General features: G+C 43.4%; 1 protein-coding gene across 1 annotated transcript in view; it reads right to left on the bottom strand.

Annotated features, from left to right (window-relative positions):
- Positions 1-266: 266 nt before the first annotated feature.
- SPATA1 (spermatogenesis associated 1) overlaps positions 267-20038 on the bottom strand; it is a 36137-nt gene continuing 16365 nt past the window's right edge. The window contains exons 9-15 of the mRNA XM_065408986.1: positions 17593-17737; positions 17367-17427; positions 15605-15716; positions 14638-14763; positions 8949-9127; positions 6344-6442; positions 267-371 (exon numbers count right to left, since the gene is read on the bottom strand). Of these exons, the coding sequence (XP_065265058.1) occupies positions 267-371; positions 6344-6442; positions 8949-9127; positions 14638-14763; positions 15605-15716; positions 17367-17427; positions 17593-17737 (827 nt within the window). The remainder of the gene's footprint in view (positions 372-6343; positions 6443-8948; positions 9128-14637; positions 14764-15604; positions 15717-17366; positions 17428-17592; positions 17738-20038) is intronic.

The following is a 20038-nucleotide window of genomic DNA, read 5'->3' as shown; positions in this document are numbered from 1 at the left end:
TAGCTTATAGTCAAAAATAAAAACGCTAATAGATTAAACTGCATGTTTTATAAGTATAAGTGAATTACAACTGAGTTACAATTATTAGCTTGAGCTATTTTAAGGCATTTTAAAATAGAGGTATATCATGTATTTAACATATACAATTATCCTATCTTACATATTGAAAAGTCTCTTTACAATAAAAGCATAGGAACATAAAAACAATACTGACATGCTGAGCTTCTATACAAATATATTACACAATCCCAAGTAATGCGATCCTTCTAAAATACTGGTGTTTCAGACTGAAGTATTAAAGATGACTGAATTTTCTTCTGTGCCAGCTCTGCTCTCAATGCTCGTAAATCAGAGGCTGCCTGCTTTCTCATCTGCAAAAGAACTAGAGATTATTTAAGGAAGATTTTGAAGTTGAAGATATAGTAAAGATTTAACTTTTACGTTGGTTAGATGGATATAGAATGTGCCTTTGATTCTAACCAGTTCTCGCCCTGCTTTTCTGCATGTTTCCTTTGTTGTGTCATCTTTAAAAGTCAAATCCTGAAATCCTTACTCAGCAAATTCCTATTGACATCAGTAGGAGTTTGCCTGGATAAGGAATGACTAAAAATTGACTATGAATCTCAGGATTGTTTTGTATAATGGACACTATTTTTCTTCTAGAAATACATTTTCTAGTCTTTTGACTTTTGCTAGCAATGGACAGAATTGTCTCCCACACTGCAGATGATGAGGCAAAGGGAAAAATTCTTACTTTAGTTGCAACAATATAATCCACATTGATTTCAGTGTCATACTCTGAATTCACTTCTCTATAACTAAAATTAAAATCTGGCTCCAAGCTTATGTGAAAAAATGTATATTGTACTGCAGTTGTCTAGACCAGACCTGGTCTGTGAATAAAATGACCTTGTCAGACAATTAAATGCTCCTGGGTTTTCATTCTGTCCTTTATCTTCAGGTTAGACCAGCTGATTTCCATCCTAATTTTTTCCATTTCTTTGTGGATGTTGTTGGCCGCTCCCCCCCCCCACCTGTGTTTTATCCCCCTTAGCGCATCTCTGTTATTGCCTGCTCCCTTAGTACCCTTTGAGGATGCCAATACCTTGTTACCCTGCAGATATTTAAAATTGTGAATTTACTCCTGTCAGTCTCTCATAGATGTGATTCTATCTCCAACAGCTATAATTAGATGTTTTCTTCCACTTTCTGAAGTTGGTGTCTTACAAACAAGGCTGGCTAATGAATTACTGTTCCAGAGCTGTGATTGAGCTTGTTTTCCCTAATACTCAACTTTTGTTCCACTTCATTTGCTGTCTTCATACAGTGTGAGGCAGTAATAACTTTCTCATGTCCCTTTTTTACTTTGCCCTTCCAAAAAACCCTCAATGTCATTGATTTAGATTTGTAAATAGTTTATGGGATGCTTATTCTACCTCTGCATCTTCTTTCTTTCATGGGAGAGCAATGGACATCAGTGTTATTTTATTTATAGATTTTCTATTGTGCTCATCTAAGTCTGCTGGTTCTTTACAACTCTTGGGCTGGTGTAGTCTTTTTAATTAATTGCCTTCCATATCACGCTACTCATCTTTTCATCAGACATTTCTGAAAGGCTCTACAAGGCTATGTCAATCTCAGATTCTCCAAACTATGGCCTATATCAGGGATCGGCAACGTTTGGCCCGTGGCCCGCCAGGGTAAGCCCCCTGGTGGGCCAGGCCGGTTTGTTTACTTGCCGTGTCCGCAGGTCCGGCTGATCACGGCTCCCACTGGCCGTGGTTCGCCACTCCAGGCCAATGGGGGCTGCGGGAAGCGGTGTGGGACGAGGGATGTGCTGGCCACGGCTTCCCGCGGCCCACATTGGCCTGGAGCGGCGAACCACAGCAAGTGGGAGCCGCGATCAGCCGAACCTGCAGACTCGGCAAGTAAAGAAACCGGCCCGGCCCGCCGGGAGCTTACCCTGGCGGGCCGCAGGCCAAATGTTACCGATCCCTGGCCTATATTGTCTACTATGTCCGCTTTCTTCTACAGGGAGAGTTTGTACAATTGCTCCGGTAGGGCAGGATGGAGGCTGTGGTGGTTGCCATTATGGAATGAAAAGGGGGTTAGGTACATAAACCCCTCTGAACATGGGAGATGTGCCATCTGCACATTCCACTGCTTCCTTTCTTCCTCCCCTCCAAGCCTTTATTGCAGCTGGGCTTCTGTGCTATCCTCACATTCTCAGAAGGGAAAGGGATAAGAAAATTGGACCAGTATCATTTTATTCAGTGATTTTGTTTTTCAGCTTTATGGGCAAAGGCAGGGTCTGCAGAACCTAATCCATGTTAAAAACCCATGAATAGTGCTCTCATTTGGGTCATGGGAAGGGGTGACAGTAGAATGAATGCAGACATTCTCTATCTTCTCCCATCTCATTGGAGCTTAAAGCCATCATTGTACTGCTGAACATCACCAAGTTCTACTCTATGCTTCTCAGCTCTGTAAGAGGCTTGCTGTATGATGGTGGACAGGTCACTTAACTTGTGGATCTCCAGTTACCTCATGTAAAATGGGATTTGCAACGAAGACATGATTATGAGGCTTACTTAGGCTGTCTGCACTACAGCGTTTTGTTGACAAAAGTTATGTCAACGTACACCATCGCTTTAATTAAACCGCTGTTGCATATCCATACACTATGCACTTTGTGTTGGCAGAGTGCATCCACACTAGCATTTCTTGCATCAACACACAGAGCAGTGCGGTGTGGTAGCGATCGCACTATCCAAGTGGCCGCAGGGTCCTGTGAGAAGGGTTTACAGTGCCTCATGGGGCAAGTACATCATATGATGAATGTTTCTCAATCCCATCGTTCCATGGGCATGCTACTAGATTGGGGGGAGAGTGTAGAGTGTGTGTGGGGGAGACACAGAGACACAGTGTGGGGTGGGTGAGTGTGTATGTGAGAGAGACAGAGTTTGTGTTGAGGGAGAGTGAGTATTGGCATACTGTCTCTAAGTTCAGACAGCAGCTGGAGGCAACCACTCCAGAGGCTGGGGGAGGGGAATCCCTCCCCCCCCCAATCAGCCCCTGCCTCCCGCCCTGGTACTGCACAGCAGAGCAGTCCCCTGCAGTAGCAGCCTGCCTGCTGCTGTGTTCCTAGTGCCAGATAGGCTTGACAAAGGTCTGGTTTTCAACCGGAAGATCCAGTCGAAAAGGGAAACTGGGCTGGCAGCATCTGGACACTAGAAGTCCAGTTACCTACGGTAACTGGCCTCTGCCACGGGGGTGGTGGGAAGAGCAGCAGCTGCTGCTGGAACATGGGGGAACAGCTCGGCTTAGCAGCTGCTGCTCTTCCTGCCCCCCTCTCCCCCCCCCACCCCCGTCTGACACAGAACAGGGTGGCTACCGGACTGGGCTTCAAAGTAGATGCCGTCGGAGGGGCTGTATGTAACCTGTCTGCCCCTCCGCCCCACTGTGTCCTGATTTCCCCACCCTTCTCTCCAGGAACTAACCCCCCATCTCCTGCCCTGGTGTGCCCCACTTTCCCCACCCTGGCCCCTCGCTCCAGGGCTGGACTCTCCCGCTCCGCACTCTAGGACTCCCCAACCCTACTGTGCCCCAATTTCCCACCTGCCCCCTCGTTCCAGGGACTGACTCCCCCCTTCCCTCTCATCCAGCCCAGAATGCCCCTCTCTGGCTCCTCGCTCCAGGGATGGATCCCGCAGCCCCACTGTGCCCCACTGTCCCTGCTCCTCACTCCAGGGATGGACCCTGCCACCCCGCTGTGCCCCAATTCCCCCCACCACCGCAATTTCCCCTCCCCAGCCCCTCACTCCGGAGACCCTCTGCCCCATTGAGCCCTTATTTCCCCACCCCAGCCCCTTGCTCCAGGGGCCAACATCCGTGCTCCCCTGTGCCCTGACTTCCCCACCCCACCCCCATTGTGCCCCGATTTCCCCTCCCTGGCCCTTTGCTCTGGGTACCCCCCGGACCCCCTCACTTTGCTGTGCCCGCATTTTGCCACCCTGGCCCCAGGGCTTGACGACCTCCCCGCTGTGGCCCGATTTCCCCACCTCGGCCCCTCGCTCCAGGGACTGACACCTCCCTGGAGCTGATCCCCACTCCCACCTTGCTGTACCCTGATTTCCCCTCCCTAGCCCCTCGGTCCAGGGACCACAGCCTCCTGCTGTGCCCCAATTGGGCAGGCAGGCAGGCTCCACGTCAGGTCCTCCCAGCTCTGGAGGCGGCAGGTGAGTCCCAGGAGATGGGTAGTGAGTGACGGGGCAGGGGTGGAGTGTTAGGGGTGGGGGGACAAGTAGGGGATGGGGCGGGGCAGGGGTGCTTGGTTTTCAGGGATTAGGAAGTTGGTAGTGCCGGAGAGAGCTGGATCCCATGGTAATGATTTGCTCTTTGCTGCCGGAGCGGCATGCTCAGCTGTCAGAACTTCCCAGAGCTTTGAAAGGGGAGTGGCTGCATGTCTGGGCAGCTGGAGTGAGCAGAGCGGTCACGGTGGGTGTTGTGGGATACTGGGAGAGGCCAGTTATGGCAACATAACGAACAGCACTGATGCTTTGTTGTTTTAACTTTGCCACAAAAAGCTCTATGCCTCTTGTTGAGGTAGTTTTATATGGTTGGCACACCAGGAGAGTTTTACTAACAAAACTGCAGTGTAGACAAGGCTTTAGTTTATGCAGTTCATGGAAAATGTAAACACTAGGAATGCTGCTTATTACTACATGATGTGGAGTAGGCACGTTGGTCATTTTACTTAAGTGAAAGCTACAGCTAACACAAAGAAAGCTTTAACACAGGGGTCGGCAACCTACGGCACGCGGGGCCGGCGGCCAGGACCCCAGACCGGCGGCAGGTGGGCCCCCCGTCTCCTCCCTCACCGCGCTCGGGTTCTGCGGCTCCTGGAAGTGTGAGCCGCCACCGCTGCCCTTCCCGGAGCTCCCCCCCTCCCGCTGCCTCTGCACTCTGCGGGGGAGAGGCTGTACGTGCGGCAGCCCAGCAGCGTGTTTTGCCTCCACACGGAGCCAGCGTCTGACCGGCATGGGCATGGTAAGGGGAGTCCTGGGAGGCAGTCAGGGAGCAGGGGGAGGGTTGGAAGGGTCAGGAGTTCTGGGGGTCCTGTCAGAGGGCGGGGAGTGGTTAGGTGGGGCGTGGGAGTCCCAGGAGTCTGTCTGGGGGTGGGGGTGTGGATAAGGGTCAGGGCAGTCAGGGGACAGGTAGGGGGTAGGGTCCTAGGGGGGCAGTTAGGGTGGGGGGGTCCCAGGAGGGGGCAGTCAGGGGACAAGGAGCAGGGGGGGTTGGGGGTTCTGAGGGGGGCAGTCAGGGGGTGGGAAGTGGGAGGGAGTGGATGGGGGCGGGGCTCTCTCCCCCCCCGTCCTCTCTTTTGATTGTTGAAATATGGTAACCCTAGGCGAGGTGGGAGCCGGGGGGCGCATGGGGGCTGGAGCCCACATGCATCCGCTGCAATCTGCAGGAGCCCCCCAGGGGGGGGTGCCGGGGCACAGGCTGGGCAGGAGGGGCACGGCTGTTTCCCGCTAGCGCCGCCGCCTTTGCAGGGATGCTGCCCCCCTGCACCGCACCGGCTCCTCCATGGCTGGGGCTCGCCGCCGCAAGTGGGACGCTCTGGCTCTCCGGTGCCTCCAGAAGGCGGCTTCTCCCTGCCGAGCTGCTGCAGCGGCCCAAGCCCGACAAAGCCAGTGAGTGGACTCGGGGCGGGGGCCACCGGGGTGGGGTGGGGAGGGCTCGCGGGGGCGCTGTGCACCCTCCAGGGGAGTTCAGGGGCCGGGAAGGGGGGAACCTGGTCTGGGGAGCAGCCCCTGGGCATGGCTGGCCCCTGAGCAGGCTGGCCCCTGGGGTCTATAAAGGCTCGTTGGGATTTGCCCCTCAATGAACAGATGTGCAAGGGGGAGGGGAGTGGAAGTTTTGCCTAGGGCGCAAAATATCCTTGCACCGGCCCTGCCCAGGGAGTGCATGCACCCCAGGTTAAGAACCACTGCACTAAACTGATAAGATCTGCATTTTAATTTAATTTTAAATGAAGCTTCTTAAACATTTTAAAAAACGTGTTTACTTTACATACAACAATAGTTTATAGACTTATAGAGAGAGACTTTCTAAAAAACGTTAAAATGTATTACCGGCACACGAAACCTTAAATTAGAGTGAATAAATGAAGACTCGGCACACCACTTCTGAAAGGTTGCCGACCCCTGCTTTAACATAATATCTCTTCAAATACTAACTAACTTTTAAAAATTTCAAATATTTTATGGCTCTAGATTTTATAGCGAAGAAAATCTCTATTTGTTTAATTTACAGGTTGGTTAGAATAAATGCAGATTACCTTAATTTCTATTATGAGTTTCATTTTTGTATTATCCAGCTTTCTCTTTAGTTGATCAATTTCGTGCTGCACTGTTGTAATCTGGATGATTGTAGTGTTCTATGGGGAATAAACGAAAAGCTTTTATGCAGCTCAGCTATACTATATATATTTTTCTACCACTGCAGTTATTGACCATAATCTCTCTCCCTCCCCCGCACCAGGACAGCAATCCTCTAAACTCTTCTTCCAAGCCTCCTTCAGTTTTTGACTTCCCCCCCCCCCAAATGTCCTGTATTGTAGCAGTCTTCTCTCAAAAGGAGGGCAGCTCCCTCCAACAGTCAAGCCCTGCTGGCCTATGAGCAGGGGACACCCACAATTTTCCCAAGCCCTGTTACTCTGGGAGATGGATAGTAGCACATTATTTTGCTACTGGTCTTCACGACTGAGCCCTGTATATGATTAAAAAAAATATGAATGTCCTCGCTCCTCCCCCCTCCCTCCTGCCCGTGAAACGCCACAAGCCAGCTGATTGCCACGGGCAAGGGGGAAAGGCGCTGATCCGCGGGGTCTGCCAGCGGGCGGCGCTGTGGGGGGGCAGGAGCGTAGGGAGGCTGCCAGCTGTGGAAAAAGCAGGCAGCCAAACAATGTAAGAGTGGAGCATTGCACAACTTTAAATGAGCAGGTTTCAGAGTAGCAGCCGTGTTAGTCTGTATCCGCAAAAAGAACAGGAGTACTTGTGGCACCTTAGAGACTAACAAATTTATTAGAGCATAAGCTTTCGTGGGCTACAACCCACTTCTTCGGATGCATATCTAATTGATCAGCAACGTAACAATGAAACAACGTTAACAGGGACGACTTAAAGTGAGGAGTTACTGTAATAGAAGTAACTGATAGAGCACATGCTTCTGTAATACTGGCAGTGCTACCCAGACAGAGAGCCATGCTTAATAATAATTACACGTATTGTGCTTTACAAGTATTTATCTCTTATAGCTTTCAGATGTGAACACAAAAACATCCACAAATACTTTGCCACAGTAGATTTTCTGTTATTTTGGCTAGTCTAGTTTCAAATTAACTATCAGAGGGGCTTTCGCTACTTCCCTTGACAAATTATTCCACAATTTAGGAGATTTCACTGTCAGGAAGTTTTTCCTCAGTCTATCTGACCAGTTTAGTTACTCTTCCCTTAACTCTCACCAATTCCTTCTGCTAATGTACGTCTCAGAGCAACACACTATTTTCAAAGTGCAAGTGCAACAAAGGCATTGAGACTGAGATTACTATTTCCCTACTTCTTCAACACAGTAGGAAGTTTGTAATCTTTCTGCATGAACTTAAAGGATATTTGTGCCCAGTGTACACACAGAGCTATGGCTGTGCTGTTGCACACAAGCATTTGGAACATCTTTACACCAGCATACAAAGCGTGATACATATAATTCATTCATGAAAAATCTCTGTTATATTAAAAACAGGTCAATGGTGTACTCTGATTAAACTAGATGGGCTATGCTCACCTCTGAAGGACATATGACTGTTTTACAGATAAAGTCATTAACGACTTAGATATTGGCATAGAAAGTACGCTTATTAAGTTTGCGGATGATACCAAACTGGGAGGGATTGCAACTGCTTTGGAGGACAGGGTCATAATTCAAAATGATCTGGACAAATTGGAGAAATGGTCTGAGTTAAACAGGATGAAGTTTAACAAAGACAAATGCAAAGTGCTCCACTTAGGAAGAAAAAATCCGTTTCACACATACAGAATGTGAAGAGACTGTCTAAGAAGGAGTACGGCAGAAAGGGATCTAGGGGTTATAGTGGACCACAAGCTACATATGAGTCAACAGTGTGATGCTGTTGCAAAAAAAGCAAACATGATTCTGGGATGTATTAACAGGTGTGTTGTGAGCAAGACACGAGAAGTCATTCTTCCGCTCTACTCTGCTCTGGTTAGGCCTCAGCTGGAGTATTGTGTCCAGTTCTGGGCACCGCATTTCAAGAAAGATGTGGAGAAATTGGAGAGGGTCCAGAGAAGACCAACAAGAATGATTAAAGGTCTTGAGAACATGACCTATGAAGGAAGGCTGAAAGAATTGGGTTTGTTTAGTTTGGAAAAGAGAAGACTGAGAGGGGACATGATAGCAGTTTTCACGTATCTAAAAGGGTGTCATAAGGAGGAGGGAGAAAACTTGTTCACCTTAGCCTCTAAGGATAGAACAAGAAGCAATGGGCTTAAACTGCAGCAAGGGAGGTTTAGGTTGGACATTAGGAAAAAGTTCCTAACTGTCAGGGTGGTTAAACACTGGAATAAATTGCCTAGGGAGGTTGTGGAATCTCCATCTCTGGAGATATTTAAGAGTAGGTTAGATAAATGTCTATCAGGGATGGTCTAGACAGTATTTGGTCCTGCCATGCAGGCAGGGGACTGGACTCGATGACCTCTCGAGGTCCCTTCCAGTCCTAGAATCTATGAATCTATGGAAACAATTACTAAAGTTTGGAATCTCTGGATTATGGTGGTAAATTTGTTCTTACAATTTATACTCTATACAGAAGCCAAATTTCATGGAAAGAGAGAAAGGAATTGACAAATATGAACAAATGATATTACCTTGGCGTTTGCAATGTGTGTTAAATTGTTTGGTCGTTTCCTGATATCTCTGGCTTCCAGCTGCAACAGTAACTTTTGATAGTAAAGCTCTACATCTTGTCGCAGTTTATTTAAAATGTCCTCCAATGAAGCTGTAGCTTTCTTAGTTTCAAAATATTTCTTTTTCCATGCATCACGAGCTACACAGGACAACAACATCTCTGTTTGTTCTTGATCAGGTTAATATACAGTACATTAGGAATAATAATAATGAATAGCACACAGTACTTGTGTAGTGTGTTTCAACTTCAGTGGTTTATACATGTATGAAAAATGTAGCATTGTTTTTTAAAATCAATGAATGTTTAGCTAAACTAAACATTACATTAACTATACAATCACACCAGGATTAGCTGGACCCCAGCCAACTAAAATTAAAGGCTAGATCTGTCCTCTAAGGTTTGACTGAAGCTCCAGCAGGAACGCTGTAGGACCAGAGTTTCAGTCCTGTGGAGCTTTGCAGCGCTGCACGACTAAGCTGTACAAAAGAGAGCTAGGTTTGCAAAGTTTATTAGTTCTGCAGGTCCAGCGCTAAAGAGAACTAGGAGCATGTGTTATGCAGAGCTGGGGAACGCCACAGGTCCAGAGTTCTTGGGCAGAATTCAGGGGTGGATGCAGCCTCCTGACTCAGTGGGTGCAATATGGTGTCGTCAAGGGGGGACACTGACCATCAGCAGGAGCACTCTCTGCCCCAGTACTGCAACCCTAATTCCAGCCAGGTGCAAAGGGGAGGGCAGGGGGGAGGATGGAATTGTCTGGAGAACAAGCTCAACCCTACACTATCCCTGCAGCAGCAGCTCCTGTCCTGCAGGGCTGGGCCTGGCTCCCAGCGCTGGGCATTGTCACCTGGTACACAGGGTTGTAGTTCCACTCAGGTTTGGCACCCAATGTTATGATTTTTTGGGGGGCAAATGACCCCCATAAACTCATGCTAAAGCTGTCCCTGGCAGAATGCCTAAGATTAATAGAAAACTTTCTGCAAACATTATTTACCTTACAGTAACTGAGGGTCTTTTAGATGTGTTGTCTACATGTAGTCCACTCTGGGGGCTAGAGTCACAAAAGGACTTAGGTACCTAAGTGCCAGGTTAAGTGCCTACATCCTAGAATCAGGCTCCACTGGGGTGCACAAAACCCCTGCTCTACTGATGTCAAATCCTGAAGTCACCTAAACGCATTTGGCACCTACATTTTTGCAGTAAAAGGTCCCTAGCAGCCTATGTGCTACAGCCTCATTCTAGGCGTCCACATGTCTAAGCTCCAGTGTGATGCATGAATGAGGGGAAGCTAGGGGGTCCTCTGCCTAACTCACCTGCAGGGCCAATCCAGTAAGTGGGCTCAGAGGACATCCATCAGATTGGGACCCCACAGGCCAGTTCACACAAACTGGCTGGGGAAGGAGGAACTCCCTTCCACATAGCTTTTTGCACAATAGGGTATTCACTGGGGTTGTGGGAGATCCCCCAAGTATCCCTTCTACCTGAGGAAAAGAAGGGATTTGAACACGTCTACTACTTCTCAGGTGAGTGCCCTAGGTGGACGTGTGTGTTGGGTGGGAGGGGGAGGGCTCCCTCCATTTCATTGGAGCAGGGGAACTGGATTTTGGGTTTCCCCATCTCCTTGATAAATGCACCAGCCACAAGCATCAGCCTCATACTTTCTTTCTCGTTGGTCCAATGACGCTTTCATTATTTTTCACAGTGGAATGTTTCAACAGGAGAGGCTGAGGAAACCCCCCACATCAGTATAGTCTCTAGCCCAATGTTTAGGCCACCTCCTCCAACAAGTAGTAGATTCCCTATTCAAATCCCTTCTTTCATTGCAGGTGAAGGGGGACTTGAGGTGGGTGTCTCCCATAAGCCAGGTAATCTAATGCCAAGAGGGGGTTTGAACTCAAGAATCCCAAGCAGATGGAAGTGCTTCCCTGAAGTCTGGACTTAGATGTGAAACTCCCTGAGAGAAGTGGGGCTTAGGACATACCCCTCAGCTTGGCAGCTCTCATTGGCTAGCTTAGGCAGGGAGCCACCTAGCATGTTGGCTTTTGTGAATCCCATTCTAAGGTGCCTATCTAGCCCCATTCATTGTATAGGGAGCATAGGTGACTCACTCAGGCTTTGTGAATCCCAGTGATTTTCTAGGCACCTAAAAGTTGGGGGGCGGGTGTTTGATGCTGACCATTTCCACACTTACACTCCTTTGTGAATCTAGCAGTCCATGAGTTGCATGTGCTTTATGCGTTCAGGATTGGACTCTTTTGCCCAACAGTGTTTGTTAGCCTGTGCATGCCCCCTTTAGTTCTCTTTAACTAAAAAGAAAAGTTTTGATACGTCCAGGGAGTAAAGCCTCTTCTTATTATCATTAGAAAGGGGTTTCAGGGAGAAAACAGGTATGTGAATACAGTAGTCCAGTTTAAGTGAAAATCTGAAACTATGTTAGGAACACATTTTGGCTGGGGTTTAAAGGAGACCTTAACCTTATCAAAACTAGTGTATGATGGCCCTGCCATGACTGCTTGTAGGTCTCCTACTCTACATGTTGGGGTAATTGGCACTAAGAAAGCGGTTTTCACAGAAAGGTAGTATAAAGAACATGATGCTAATGGTTCAAATGGAAGCCCCCATCAACCAAGCTAAAGCCACAGCGCAATCTTAGGAGGGAGGTAGCTCCTATACAGGAGGGAATATATATATTAATTCTGTGAGGCATGTAGACACTGTAGGATGTGAGAATATATTGTGGGTGTGAATTGGAGACTGGTAAGTGGAGATAGCTGCTAGGTGTACTCTTTTAATAGTGAATTCAGATCTCTTTAATCAGCATAGATAATTTTAAATCACGGGAATGAGTGGGAGAGTTGATGTTGTTCTGCTCAAAGAGTGAATCTTTTCCATTTGGCATAAGTGAGCTTTGTCAAGTCCTTCCTGCTGTGAATCAAGATGTTCTGGACAGCTTTGGAACATGATTTCTCTATATTAGTCAGGCAGCCAGCATCTAGGCTGTAAGGTACAGAGAAAGTGGATCTGGATGGAGTGTCTTCCCATTGTTTGGGAGATTATGTCCAGATCCAGGGGTAATGTTATTGGAGGTTATACTAAGAATTTTTACGGGTCTGAGAACTATAACTACCTGCACCAAGAGGTTGCTAGCAATAGCTACGTGGCACCATCTCGTCTGAGTTTCCACACTGTCCTCAGAATTAGAGGAATCAGTGGATAGATGTAAGTCAGCCCAGGAGATGAGCTGAGGAAAAGTGTCCGATAGAGATCCTGGACTCAGACTCCCTTCTGAAATAAAAGGTATGGCATTTCTTGTTTGACTCCATGGCAAACAAGTCTATGGCTGGGCGATCCCATTTGTGAAAGATCTGTGATTGACTGAATCCTTTATGGACCATTCATCGTTAAAGGACGAGTGTCTGCTCACGTGACCTGCTAGGATATTAATCCTGGAAGGTGAATGGCTGTCAGGGCAATCTGATGTCAGATGCACCAGTTCCATATGCGAACAGCTCCCTGGCATAGTGGAAATGATCTGTTCCTCCTTGTCTGTTTACGTAAAACATCGCCAAGATGTTTGTCATGCCTGTATTGTTTTACCATGGATTAGAGGATGGAATGTTATATACGCTAAACAAAGTTCTCTCAGTTCTAAGATATTTATGGAAAGACGAGACTTGTCTCTTGGCCACAGTCCCTGAGTCTGATGTTGATTCAAGTGCACTCCCCATCTGAGGTTGGAAGCATCCATTACTAGCATTACTGTGGATAGAGGAGAAGAAAATTGAGCACTTCTGCATACTTGAATAGGATCCTTCCACCAATCTCGTGATAATAGGACTTCCTGAGGTATCTGCACTGCCATATCTATGTGGCGTTTGCTTGATAGGTAGCTGGACTTCAACTAGCCTTGAATACAACAAGGCATGAGGAGTGACAAACATGCACAGTGCATGTAATCTAGCATTCTTAGACATTCCTGTACTGTTGTCTGAGGATTGCTCTGTAACTGACTCATAAGCTCTGCCACAACTTCACAGTTAATGGACAGTAAGTATGCTGTTGTGCTCCTACAAATTCCGTCTTTTGGAAAGATCAGGTGATTTCTTCTTGCTTACCCTGAGCCCTGATGTGGCAAAGAGTGCAAGGATGTAATGGATGTTGTCTGAGACCTGCTGAGGAGAGGTTCCTTAAATGAGCCAGTCTTTGAGGTAAGGTAAACATGAATACTCTGTAATCTTAAAAATGCCTACCACAAGGCACTTGGTGAAAACTCTTGGGGCTGTTGACAACTGGAATGGCAGGACTCTACTGGAAACGTGAAGTCCCTAGTATGAAAAACCAACCAGGCCTGCAGAGGACCGTTGGCTCTATGACTGGGGGAAACCAGCCCAACAGGAGTTGAAGTTTTCAGTTGTCCACTGAGACTTTTGTATAATGTAGGTTGCAGTATATCAATAATTACTGTATATTGTCGTTTCTCCATAGATCAGTCAGGTAGCTGTGCTATTTAACCATTCTGGGCAGTGACACTCAACATATGGCTGTAGAGATGCATGTGACTCATTAAGGTTCCCTGTGTGGTTCTCATAGAATCCATAGATTTGTCCAGAACTCTTTTCATTCTGCCTGACACCTCTGAAATGGAGCATTACTATATTGCAGGGGTTGGCAAACTTTCAGAAGTGGTGTGCCGAGTCTTCATTTATTCACTCTAAATTAAGGTTTCGCGTGCTAGTAATACATTTAAACATTTTTAGAAGGTCTCTTTCTATAAGTTTATAATATATAACTAAACTATTGTTGTATGTAAAGTAAATAAGGTTTTTAAAATGTTTAAGAAGCTTCATTTAAAATTAAATTAAAATGCAGAGCCCCCCGGACCGGTGGCCAGGACCCGGGCAGTGTGAGTGCCACTGAAAATCAGCTCGCGTGCCGCCTTTGGCACGCGTGCCATAGGTTGCCTACCCCTGCTATATTGCTTGTTTTCCCCTAAGGTCCTTACCATATTTTTGTCTTGAGAATTAATTTATCATTTAAACAATTGAAAGGGAAAAGAATTAAGATGTTTTATGTGTACAAGCACAAAAGAAAGCCTGGGCCCTGCCCAAGGAGCAGATCTGGTTTTCAGAGAAGTTTGTGTTCTGTACACATTTTGTTTCTATAGGTTTTATCTGTTATTATAGAAAAATAAGTTTTGTCACCAGTTATTTCATGGAATAAAATAGAGGTGTATCTGGGTGCCGCTAATAATTGTATGTGTCGTAGTAGACAAGTTTTCTGTCATGCCCTCATGTACCATTCCTAAAAACAGCACTTTGGAATGTTTAACTCCTTGTGAGCTTGGTACCATGATGTGGTTTACGGATGCCTTCTGAATACTGTACTTCTACAAGTAACATAACAGTGCTATGGTTCATACTATCCAGGGACATAGATATTTATGGGAGTACTACTGAGCATCAATGGGAACAGACATTTTAGTCCTCAACCTCTCTACCATACTTAGTCATACAAATGAGCCTTTTGAGAAGTATTGTTTATCCAGCTGCTATCTCTGTAATTAAGCATATACTATAACACTACATAGACACAGGCAGATAAAAAGTTTCACATTTACTTTCACACAGTTATGATACAATTGAAGAACATACCATGATATCTCCTCAGCTTATTTTGTTCAAGCAAACCTTTGGCTTTTTTAACCAGTTCCTCTCTAGTTCTTTCCATGTGCCTTCTTTCTGCCTTCATTTGTTTCAGTTGTTCAACCATCTTGCTTTCTAAAGAAATTACAACCTACACTTAGTAAAGTTCTGGGTGCTAAAAGTGGAAAAGGCCAGCCATAGTTATGTCTCAGTGAAGTGCATGTACCATAAAGCATGCCCAACTTTTTCAGTTTGCGTCCCTTGCAGGAACACAGAGTAGGGATTCCCACAGTCCAGTATATTATCTCTAACACTGGCCACTACTTGATGCTTCAGAAAAGGGTTATATAAATGCAGAATGCACCTAGTCATTTATAAATGCACAAATGAATTAGAACTAATATCCATATTAAATGCATATACATCACTAAAACTATATTTAAAAGGGAAGGCACAGGAAACACATTACATGTGTAGAAAACTGTTGCCAGATACCCAAAAACTCAAGAGGGCTATTTCCTGCTGAAAGCATTTTGCTAAATATACTGCAACAAAATGGTTAGTTAGTGACTAGGGGCTAGATTCAGAAAGGGGACTTAGGCACCAAACTGCCTTTTTAGGCACCTAAGTCCAACATTTAGATGCCAGGGGCATTCGCAGAACCACTGCCCAGCTGCCACCTAATCCTGTAGATGCCTAAGTTTCCACTCTTAGAATCCCCTAAGTGTCTTGGGGCACGTGCAAAGCCATCTACATTCTGATGGTGCTGAGCAGTTCAGCTCCTAGCTCACACCTGAGCACCAGGGAGATTCATGGACTAGGCATTCCCCTGCCTATCTCAGCTGTCGGGTGTGATCTGGTACACAGTGCCGACTCCAGGAGTGCTCCATAAATTATAAATTCACCTTTTTAAATAAACATTCACATCTTGAATAAAGGTTCAATTCCTTGTAATTTCTTGGAAGCATATACTTACTCTCTGTCTGAAATATGGGAACTTGAGATCTGTTTATAGAAAGAGACGGTGGAGGAGGAGGAGAAATGTATTGACTTGAATACTCAAGACGATTTATGTTATTCTTATCTGTCTAGAGGCAAATGAAAAGTATATAAATGCATAATATTCACCCTTGAATACTTGTACTGTATTTGGAGAAACATTTCTAATTAATTTAATATGCACGAGGGGCCAAACTCAGCCATCTCCTTAATCTATGCTGCCCAATAAGAATGCATGGGTGAATGGGAGGTCTGACTTTGACTAAGCTTTCTTTTTGTGTGTCATCAAAATAAATGTTTAATAAGCTCCAGTCAGTCAGACCTCTGCAAACCAAAAGAAAGCAGTCGGGTTGCAGAGGTAAATCTGATGGCAGAATTTAGCCTAAATAACTTTAATTTCTGGTGATGATGCATGAGAAGAAAATAACCTAGCTTCTTTCTCAAATCCAGGTTGAATTTTAGGGCTGATAGAAAAACATCTTTTTACTTGTAAACTGAGAACATTTTATATAGAAATCATTGAGATACAAGAAGCTCCACAATGCCAATTTTATAGAATCACATTTCAGAGTAAGCTGAACATTAACATTTCACATAACTTTTATGAGATTTCCATTTCTCTTATACATTTCTAAGAGTTATCCTTTGATACTGTAATGGATCTTTCACTATCCCTGAGAAATGTATTGAATTCAAAGATTTGTGGTAATCTTTTTTATTATGTAGCTTTCTTCTCATTGAGTGATAAATATATTTATGTGTGGTTATCTTTTATCATTAATAAAATTTAAAAAAGAATGTAAATATGTGTATTCACACACTCTGTCTATAATTTATGATAGTATATAAATAACTTGTACTAAAAGTACCTCTTCATAGACAATCCAGCTGGTGTGAGGTTCCTTCTGACAACTAACAATCATTTCCTTTAAAAAAAAACCCAGAACTTTAAACTGCTGTAAAGTAGAGCTGTGTGAAAATAAATTTTAAAAAAAGTGGGAAAAATTGTAAAAATGTGTGTCAAATATTGAAATTTTCAATTTTTTCCAGCCAGCAATACTCTAAGTATAGCAGAAATCATAAGAGCAGCCTTTGTGTTGTCCAATTCCTTTCATAAGATTATACAAAAGTAATTCAACTAACAATCAAAAGTCACACCACTGCAGAGGGCCCACATGAGCTCTAATTTCCGAGTTTAAGTGGTACTCAGGACCTCATATGTGTCTTCTGCACAGTTTTAAAGATGCTCTAATTTTGGCTTTATAGATATACTATACCTGTTGTTTTCAGAAGTCTCAACATACGTGGTTTTTTATATTATACTTCAATGGCATTTGTACTTGAATGAGGACTTCAAGATATTGCCAGTAGAAAATGGATACTAATTACTAAAAAGCAGCCAATGTCAGTAAATCTATATTTATGGTTGGTAATGAGCGGATCAAACTCAGTTAAGATTTAAAAAATATTATAATAACTAGTAAATGTAGTCTCTATTAAATGAAACAAGCTGCTAGTCACTGTAATGCCTGCTTTTGAGGGGTTCATTGATTGCTATTTTTCATTTGCAAATTTGTTTCAGAGCAGAATCAACTTTTTTCAATTATACTGAAACCTACATTTGAATAGTGCATCTTCGTAACCTGAGCCAGCTGTACTGAAAATTAGGAATTTTCCTGCTGGGAGGAATGGATCTATTTCTTTACACTACCACTAATATTTTATCTTTGAAAACATACCTTATCATCCTGTTTTATACCAATATCAGTCACAGATTCTCTAATTCCAGACTGCTGAGGGCTGAAGATAAAATCAAAGTACCAAGTAAAAATTAACTTAAAAAACATAAATTTGTCTTAAATTTAATTCGTGTATATTTTTCTCCTCAGTTTCAGTTAATAGAAGTATTTAAAGAAGTTTCCATTAATGAAATATTTTGTCAGTAGAACTACTCACTATAATTACCTTTTCTTATTGTGCAAATATTCCTTGTCTCCATCTTCCAATGATTCTGGAATACCGGAATCCCCTGTAGTGTTTCTTCCCATCCTAATAGCTTTTAGATTGCCTCTATTTTCCACATTTTCAGCCACCACCATAGGGATTTCTTCTACAGCAAAGTACAGAATATTTAGGCAACATATACAATATTCAAGGGTCCCTTTGGACTTTACTAATGGCCCACCAAAAGAACCAAGTTAAAAACAGATCTTGTTAGCATCATTAAGAAAAACTGGAAAGCTCACTGTTTTGCTTTAGGGAAAATAAAATGAAACTGTCACTACACTGCATACAATATTATTTTGAACATTTCCTGATTTTTCATTTGAAAAAAGATAATCCAGTAATTTATACTTCCAGTGTCTGACTTCAAAGGCAGATTCTGATTTTGTCTAAATCAAATCTGTATATTTTCAATGTTATTAAAATGAGTTGCAATTACACTAAGATCCAATGTTCAAAATGAAAATATTGATTCAGAGGATGCACTCCTTTCAAATAAAATACAATCTTATATCTTTGTATAATTAATCTTAGAGTTTTTGAAAACGTGAAAATGTGCAACATTAAAAGAGGGATTGGATTCTCTGAACCATAATTTTTTCCCATTGTAAAACAGAAGTTTGGCTAAAACTTTGATAAGTATCCAAACCACTGGGTGCTAATCCAAATTGCTGGACATCCAGGGGGTTGCCAAAATTAACATTTAATAGTACCAGTGCACTTGAAAACTTGGAATATTATTGCATCTAGTAGTTTCTCAGTAGAAGTTTTATCAGATAATGCTAAGGTAGACAATGTAAGGTTTTTATATTTGACTGTAAAACTTTTTATTCAGATTTTGAATATTGTATTAATGATGTGATTTAAAACTGTAATTCCATCAGAATGGATGCTGAACAAAGAATTAATTAGTACTTTCTTTATTATATCTTCTTCAGAAATGAAAGACAAGAAGATGGTCATAGGCAAGCTACTAACGTTACATCAGTTGTCACTTACAATCCAACTATACCCATTTAATCAATTATTTCCTTTTAATCAGGTAGTAGAGTAAGGTAGTAGACCATTCTGAAGAGACTACTATAAATATTGGCTTCCAGTACTCAGCAACCATCCAGTGTTAGATGAAAATGTGTAGCTGACAGATCTCTTTCAAAAAAACATTTTCAATTCTGGCATATAACTGTTAGCTTTATTTTTGCTCTAATCCCACCCACACCTTTGTACTATTTCCATTATAGTCTATTCAGGGAAAATGTTCAATTCTCAGTTTTAGGAGTCAAACTCTTTAATATTGTAAAAGCAAATTAAAATTCTACTTCGTGGGAGGACAGTAGAAATATTTTCCTTTTCTGAGTACTACGAGCATGGCTAAATGTAAATTGCAGTAGATATGGTTAACAATGAAAATTGAAGTGAATGAAATTACTTTCCCCATTATCGTATTCTAGTTCAGATTCTTGATAAAGGATTTTAATAATTTATTGCTCCTGATTATCATATGGAAATAAAGTCTTTTCATGCAAAAATCCACTGAGCATGTTGAAGTATTTCCCTGTATCAGTAGACAGGGATGAAGGAAGGCTCAGCCAGGATAAATCGTAGTTGCAGATTTCTGAAAGTTTTTTCTGGGAGAATCTTAAAAGGCTTTCATTTTAAAGTGTAAAATAGCTCAATAAAGCAGCTGTCTATAGATTAATTGCTCAACCACTTTATTTATTTATTATATAATGAGCCTTGATATCACAGGTTAAAAATTTTGGGTCCCATCTTTCAATTATTAGGCAAAACTTCTATTGAGGTCAACTGGCGTTTAGACTGTGGAATTTGGGCCTGATCCAGAACCCATTAACACCCATATCTTTTAGATCTTTAGACCTTTTCTGTGAATGACACTGGCAGACAATAACTAAAATCTCACTATGTATTTGACAAGTTACATGAGGAAACATCTATTCACTGTGGAAATTAAGATATTAGTGTACCCACAAAATTATATTTGTAAGTCAAAATTTTGAAAGTCAGCTGTCTAAAATTAGGCTCCTAAATCTATAAGGCATCTGAATAAAATATTTTGATTTTCAGGGATACTGAATATCTACACTGAACTCTTTGGGTGTTGCAGGTGCAATGGATTTAAGAGCCTAATTTTAGGAATTTATATTGAAAATGTTGAGGAAATCATATCAGTCAAATGGAGAACAGGAAATACATATGTGTGAAGGGAAAATGGGACAATTGGGCCTTGTGTATTGACATAAACCCATATTTCATGCCATAGATTAATAAGGATAGACCATTACAGTAGGAGGCATATGGTGTAAAAATTATGGATGAAATCCTGGCCTCACTGAAGACAATAGGAGATTTGTTGTTGACTTCAACGAAATCAGGATTTTAGTTATGG

Source organism: Emys orbicularis, chromosome 8, assembly GCF_028017835.1.
Source record: "Emys orbicularis isolate rEmyOrb1 chromosome 8, rEmyOrb1.hap1, whole genome shotgun sequence".
In the NCBI taxonomy this organism is placed as follows: domain Eukaryota; kingdom Metazoa; phylum Chordata; order Testudines; family Emydidae; genus Emys; species Emys orbicularis.
The sequence above is the reverse complement of the archived record's forward strand: the minus strand, read 5'-3'. Positions and strand labels throughout refer to the sequence as shown.